This window comes from Phalaenopsis equestris, unplaced genomic scaffold, assembly GCF_001263595.1.
Source record: "Phalaenopsis equestris unplaced genomic scaffold, ASM126359v1 Scaffold200698, whole genome shotgun sequence".
Taxonomy (NCBI): Eukaryota; Viridiplantae; Streptophyta; class Magnoliopsida; order Asparagales; family Orchidaceae; genus Phalaenopsis; species Phalaenopsis equestris.
In genome coordinates, this window is record NW_018220508.1 from 2372 (window position 1) to 9443 (window position 7072).

The 7072-nt window shown below is 36.4% G+C and overlaps 1 protein-coding gene across 1 annotated transcript in view; it reads left to right on the plus strand.

Annotated features, from left to right (window-relative positions):
• LOC110035914 overlaps positions 1–4424 on the plus strand; it is a 6595-nt gene extending 2171 nt beyond the window's left edge. Inside the window, exons 3-4 of the mRNA XM_020740250.1 lie at positions 2873–2931; positions 4057–4424. Coding sequence (XP_020595909.1) covers positions 2873–2931; positions 4057–4406 — 409 coding nt within the window. The 3' untranslated portion in view covers positions 4407–4424. The remainder of the gene's footprint in view (positions 1–2872; positions 2932–4056) is intronic.
• The last annotated feature ends 2648 nt before the right edge of the window (positions 4425–7072 follow it).

Genomic DNA, 7072 nt, shown 5'->3' on the forward strand with positions numbered 1-7072 from the left:
CCTCTTTCCACGAATGGGCTCATTCGAATCATCTTCTGCATGGGTTTTCCCCTGCCATTGGGTTTGTGCTCCTGGGGTCACAAACTCTTTGATTTTTCTGGCCCGAATCAGCTTTTTGACTAAGCTTCGGATGTGCATGCACTTCTCCATGTTATGACTATGGTCCTTATGGTATTTGTAGAATTTGTTAATATTCTGAAGAAAAGTTATTATTCTCATAGGTAGTGCCTTTTTGAAGTACTCATCATGTATGGCTTCCACTAACTCCGTCATTTTAATCCTCAACTGGGTAACTATGGTCCTTATGGTATTTGTAGAATTTGTTCATATTCTGGAGAAAAGTTATGATTCTCATAGGTAGTGCTTTTTTGAAGTACTCATCATGTATTGCTTCCACTAACTCCGTCATTTTAATCCTCAACTGGGTGGGTTTTGGTGTTTCTCGGTCGCCTATCGATCAGTTGTTTGAATTAAATATATGTAAGCCTCCCAATTGCCATTAGACGACTGACTGTCTCCACATTAGCGGCATGGACCATCATGCGGCCTCCACACATCATCTCGCGATAACATACTCCACCGATATCATGGTTGGCTCATTCCAAGAATTCAACTAGATTGTTGGTTGATGCAAAGTCTACAAATACTTATTTTTTTTGCTCCTTAGCTCTTGTACCATGACAACTTATGCTGTCGCAAGCTCCAAATTTCATACTTCCAGCATTTCTTTCTATAGGTGAGTGATATACAGTTGAAGACTCTCGTTCGACCCTTAAACTCAACAAATACTTATTTTTTTTGCTTTTTAGCTCTTGTACCATGACCACTTATGCTGCCGCAGGCTCCAAATTTCATACTTCCAGCATTTCTTTCTATAGGTGAGTGATATACAGTTGAAGACTCTCGTTCGACCCTTGCTTGACATGCCACATGGCCCGTGAATCCCTGCGGGGCTTTTGGGCGCTAGCCAACTAGGCGGTGAACAACTTCTGAAACTCACCGAAGGAGGTAATAAGTTATGTCGGGAGACGATTAAACCACATGCATGTTGAACCTCTGAGTATGGTATAGAATAACCGACAATCCAATGAGTCTGAGATTTTGAGAAGGCATACAATCAACTCAAACGATGCTACGTGGTCGGTTGGATCGCTTCAACCCTTATAGGATTCTAAGGATGGAATTTTGAACTTCTATGAGGGTTAACTTCAGAGATATGCTAGAAGAAATCATTCTCCAGCCTTCAGTATACCTTGATTCACCCAAAACCCTCGGTGTTGACTCTACACTTTCCTAGTACTGATATTCTTCAACTCTTTATACCCTGAGTTGTTCGGTGGCCTTCTGGTTCCTTTTTTACTAGAGGTTTTTGGTTCATGAGGATCTCGGGCTCTCCACTCGAGTAGTGCACGGGTCAATCTTATCATTTATCTTGTCATTTGATCTCATAGTTCTTGAATTTATTATTTGTACAAGTTTTCTTATAGATTCCATATTTGAGGTTTCTTTCAAGTGAGTTCCTTCTTCGTGGTGCGCTCTTTTACTTGTTGATGACATGATTTCACACTCACCGCACTTTTTAGGATATTGAATCCAAACACATTATGCAGATCACACCTAAGGTATAGAGCGTTGGACAGACAAGAGTAACACGGTGGGACGGATTGAAGGTTTAAGAGCACATTAATACAAGTTTTTGGAGAGTAAATTCAGTAGTCTTTTATTGAAGAAATGACCCTATTTTTATAAATCTTAGGGATATATAGTAAAGTTACATGTTTGTCCCTCTTTTAATAGGGACCTTACAAGTCATTACCACACCTCTTCATATTTGTAACTGATTCGGGAACTTTTAATATCCATATTTGACGTTGACACCATTTCATATTCATAACTGTTTGAATAGGGGCATTTATTGACCTGCTGGTATTGTCGTTCGGTCGTCTGATAACCACTAAGTTTGCTGAGAAGTCTTTGTTTGGCTAGTAGATCTTCGGTCAGCATCCTCAAGGGAATCCTCAGTTGAGGCTCTCTTGTCGTTAGGGTTAACTTAGACAGTCAAGTAGATGGTGTATCAACGTAATCTAACGGGCAACTGTCCTTGGCCAAGGGGTCTTCTCAAAGGATTGGAAAGATATTCAATGAAGTGTCATTTGACCTTCTTTATAAGGAATCCCAGAATAAGTTAAGAAAGCTCATTACAAATGACTCCCTTGGTTTATGTGCCACATTCTTTCGATCGGCGGAGCTTCCGTTCAGTCAACCAATAATGCAGTCCTCTAGTGTCCATTAATCGAGACCGTTGAATTTCATCTAGATTCGTTCGGTCATATTTTGAGACATATAATAATAATAATAATAATATTTAAAAAGACCTTAATATTCAATTGAAATATATAAAATAAAATTACTTATAGTTATTATTTATCGGTTCGCACGAAAAATATGTTACCAATACCTTACAAAAGTTAAAAAAACTCCGAAGCTATTGAACAAGCATCACGTGGCAGTTAATTTTGCTTGCGACATGATCTCTTCAATTGTATATTTGACATCCATCCAAAGACCCTAAATACTTGTTTTGACCATTAAATTGCCAAATGCATATATATTAAGGGTGTTTGGCCTCGCACTTCCCAAAAAAATTAAAAAATAAAAAGGGGGCACTTTCATCGAATCAAATACGGAACATCCAAACCACAAACACGAAAAAAAAAAGTCCCATTGGCCGACCTGTAAAAATAATAAAATAAAATAAAATAAAAAGGCCGGCAAACTGCAAGGATAATTGTAATACACAACCTGCGGAGCACTCGGAAGTTCCCCGATACTCTTTATGCTTTCAACCTTTTTGCATGTTGTTCCATTTAAGGTGTTGGAGCCCATATCCTGCTTCCGATTTCACAGTACAGGACAAAGATTTATTGGACAGTAAAGAACAGATGAATTGTGCACTTACCCTTGAGAAGTTGAGAGTTCGAAAGGGCCCACCTATCTCTTAAAAAAATAAAAAAGAACAGGTGAATGGAATTTTTATTAGACATAAATTTGAATCTGGTGTCGAATTAAAATTATCCACCTATTAATATGATCTCACTGAAATACATATTTATTATTATTTTTAAAAAAAATGAGACCTACCTTTCAAGTGATTATTTTTAATTGGACATGGGATGTAAATTTACGTCTAGTGTTTTGACCTAATAATTTTTCTAGGTGAATGGGTGTGGGTAAATTTTGACTGTTTAGTAATTGTGCACCTTGCAAAGTCCATGGGTAAGGCTGTTAACAATTCAATTTTGAGTCGAGCTAGAATCAGCTCGAATCGATTGAGCGCAGCTCGAAACCGGTTTATGGTTCGTTATATTCACTTTCAAGCTAGCTCGGTCCAAAATTGGATCGAGCTCACTCCGGCTCAAAATTAGTTGGAGCTCGATCTGACTCAATAAGCTAGCTAAAATGAGCTATTCAGATTCATTCTAGCTCTTAATTTGCTCGTTCTTGCTCAAAATCAAAATGGGCCAACTCAAATTTAGTAATTTGGATTCATTCCAGCTCAAAATCGGCTCATGGCTTGATATTTTCAATTTTATAAGTATTATATGTATATTATTAATAAACAAAAAATATTTTGAGCTGATCTCTAGTCAGTTCAAGTTGATATGTGTATCACTTGAAAAAAGCAAAAAAAAAATTGATCTAAATTTTCGGCTCACAATACCGCTAGTTTATTTCAATTCAATCTCCAAACTTGCACAAAATTCGAATTCATCTTCTAGTTAAATTCATAGCCATATCCGCAGCTGCTAGGAAAATTTATATTCATCTGCAGGGAGAGAAAAAGGGTAGGGAGCAACAGAGAGTAAAAGAACATATATTTTACTCTTTTCTTTTGAAAACATTTAAGTTCTGCTTATAAAAGTATTTCATTAATTACATACAAAATCTTAATATTTAGTATTTTGTAACTTGCAGATTTTATAGAAAATATCTTCATTATTTCCGTGCTATCTATAAATCCAATTTCTGCCAGAGTTTGTATTATTTAAATGTTAGAAAGTGTTCACTTTGTTCAGGAACACTGCAAGCAACATTTCGAAGACGAGGAGAGGGAGCTGCTGCCCCTGCTAGAAGCAGCAGAGAGCGTGAGGCGAAGGGCAGGGGAGGAGAAGCCGGGGATGCCAAATCGATGGGTTCAGCAAATGGTGGATCTGATGGAGCAAACACACTCCCGCCTTTTTTCCTTCTTCGCGGCCGCTCTCTTGCCTCGCGAGGCACTGCGCTATGTCGGCCTTGTTTCGGCTGGTGATGACCAGCGAGCCATCGCCATGCTTCGCTCCATCGCCGTCTCAATCGAGACCTCGTCGCGGCCTTCCTTGCCTCACCTTTACAAAGGTTGTAATTAGTGTAGAGACAATCAAAATTTGGCAAAATTTTAAAAATGTATTTTTTAAAAAAAATTTTATTTTAAATCAAAACAGCAAAAATAAAATTATTTAACCCCACAGAGTCGCTACATGGGCAACTTTGCAACATTTACAGTTGAAGTCGTTGCCACGATGAAGATTTCGTAAAAAAACTTGTTTTTTTAAGAAAAAAATTATTGTAGAGACCTTGTAAACAAACTTTTTTTGTTAAATTTTTTGAGTGACTTGTGGGATTTCAACAGTCTTGTAGTTGTGGGCGACACGATGAGTAGAGAAGGTTGTGATGGTGTTGAATCTTAAGTTGTCCTTCAAAAATACAGAGGGGAGAGAGAGTAGCACTTGAAAGGAGTTCGGGGAATTGTCTTTTATTCATCTTTTTGACCTCCTATTTATACGGCCTAATTATACAATAACGAAAAGGAGAGAACAGTCATGACAATCGCCAGAAATCCAAATAATATTAGACTTGTGTTACAATTTGAGTGAATTGCAATAGCTATCGATCGCTAGACGTGTTGAGTCTGATTGACCAAAGCGATCGGTTCTACGCAAATTGCTCCCATTGAGGGAAAATAATCGATCGACTAATTTTGAACGATCGATCTTACAAGAGGCTCATGTAATTGGGACAGTAAGCCAAGCCTACCGACCGGATTCGTCAAGACTGTATATCTGGTGACTTGACCAAGCAGTCGATTATCAGATGTGCTGGTTCAGATTGTGCTGTTTGGTACGAGGCTTCGATTTTTTGGTCATCATCTTCAGTTGTTCGTTCCCTTTGAGATCGTGCTAGTGATTTTTATGCATACATATTAGTTTATTGATTTTTCTGCTTTTTGACAGCAACAACTAAGATAAGCAGGGTAATTATTAAATTATGAGTGACATCAAAATTAAGAAATTAATTTAATAATCAATTTTCATTTGAGTTTCCAGCCCAATGTGTCCTATAAACAGGGTCGTAGGGTTGGCATTACATTCTTTGCTACCAAGTCTTCTCAAACGTTTGAGACATGATGACTGACAGTATGAGTTAGGATAATATGGACACCCAACTTTTTTGGTTTAACAGGCTTTCGATCCCTACTTCTATCGTGACTGCAAAGAAGAAAAGGGTTATAAAGGGAGAGAAGCGATTTAAACTTGAACTTCTGTTGGTTGATCAAGTCGCCTCATCTGAGGGCCCTGGGAACAGGTGCCCAAAAATCCTCACAAGGGAACCCTGGCTCTTAAACCTAATACAGGCGTGATTGTTGAGGGCTAGCAGGCCTGCTAGCTGAAGATATCGAGTTGGTGAGAGGAGATCGAAAGAAATGACTATCATCAACTCCCCCAACCACCACCCAGAAAGACGGAGGTACCATGTTGAGAGAGAGAGATGAACATTTGAGAGATTTTTCTGAAATGAACTAATTCTTAAGCACATAAGTATTTCTCTAATCATCAACATTTTATAATAATTCTTTGACATTATCTCGATGCAGACGAATCAGTTGAGTCAGAGGACCGCTAGGACAACAGATCATTGAAAAATGCTATCGAGTTTGCTTCCACTGTTGCGGCCGGGCCACCGGGTGTGATCGTCGCACCTCCACCATTGGTCAATATAGAGGGGTATTAGCTGCTTGATCCTTTGGTCTGCGACTGGTCCCATTCTTTCGACCTTGCTTGGCCACTTTGGTGGCTCCGAACAGCAATGCAACTAGTGGCAGCTTTTATTCGAATTTACGGAGTAGCGAATGAATGTGGCCATACCTTCGTCTGGAACAGTCAATTCTTCAAAGAGTGTGCTGGAGATTCTGCCGAAGATCTGATGCGCGGTTTGTTGTTTGTTGCTTTTCTAATTTTTTTTTTAAATAATACTACAAAACACACACATCAGTACTAATAATAAATAAAAAATTCAATCCCAATAAAAATAATTTTAGTAAAAATAATTTTATCTTTTAAAATCTTTAAACTGTCAAACCCATAATAATAACGCAAATATACGTATCACTCAAGTAATAAAAGGCTCTAATGGAGCCATAAGTATTAATCCCACATGGAGTTGGAAATTCTTATGACTATAATGTAAAACACAAAATTCAAACTAAAAAACTTAAGTATGAAATTCAAATCGAAAATAATTGAGTCTATGCTAAATAAAATGCAATTCAAAAAAATTAAATTAACTAAACTAATTGCTAAATTTCAAAAGTAAACTTATAAAAACTAAATAAAGTTTTTGTGACGAAAAGTTCAAATTTAAGAAAGCATCATTCCCCTTTACAATGAGTATATGTATTGTGAAGAAATTAAAATCATTTATATATATATATATATATATATATATATATATGTATGTATGTATATATATATATATATGTATGTATGTATATATATATATATATGTATGTATGTATATATATATATATATGTATGTATGTATATATATATATATATGTATGTATGTATATATATATATATATGTATGTATGTATATATATATAACAGAAACATTCATTCAAAGATATATATATGTATGTATACATACAGATATATATACATATACATGTAGATATATATATGTATGTATATATAGATATATATATGTATGTATATATATATATATATATATGTATGTATATATATATATATATATG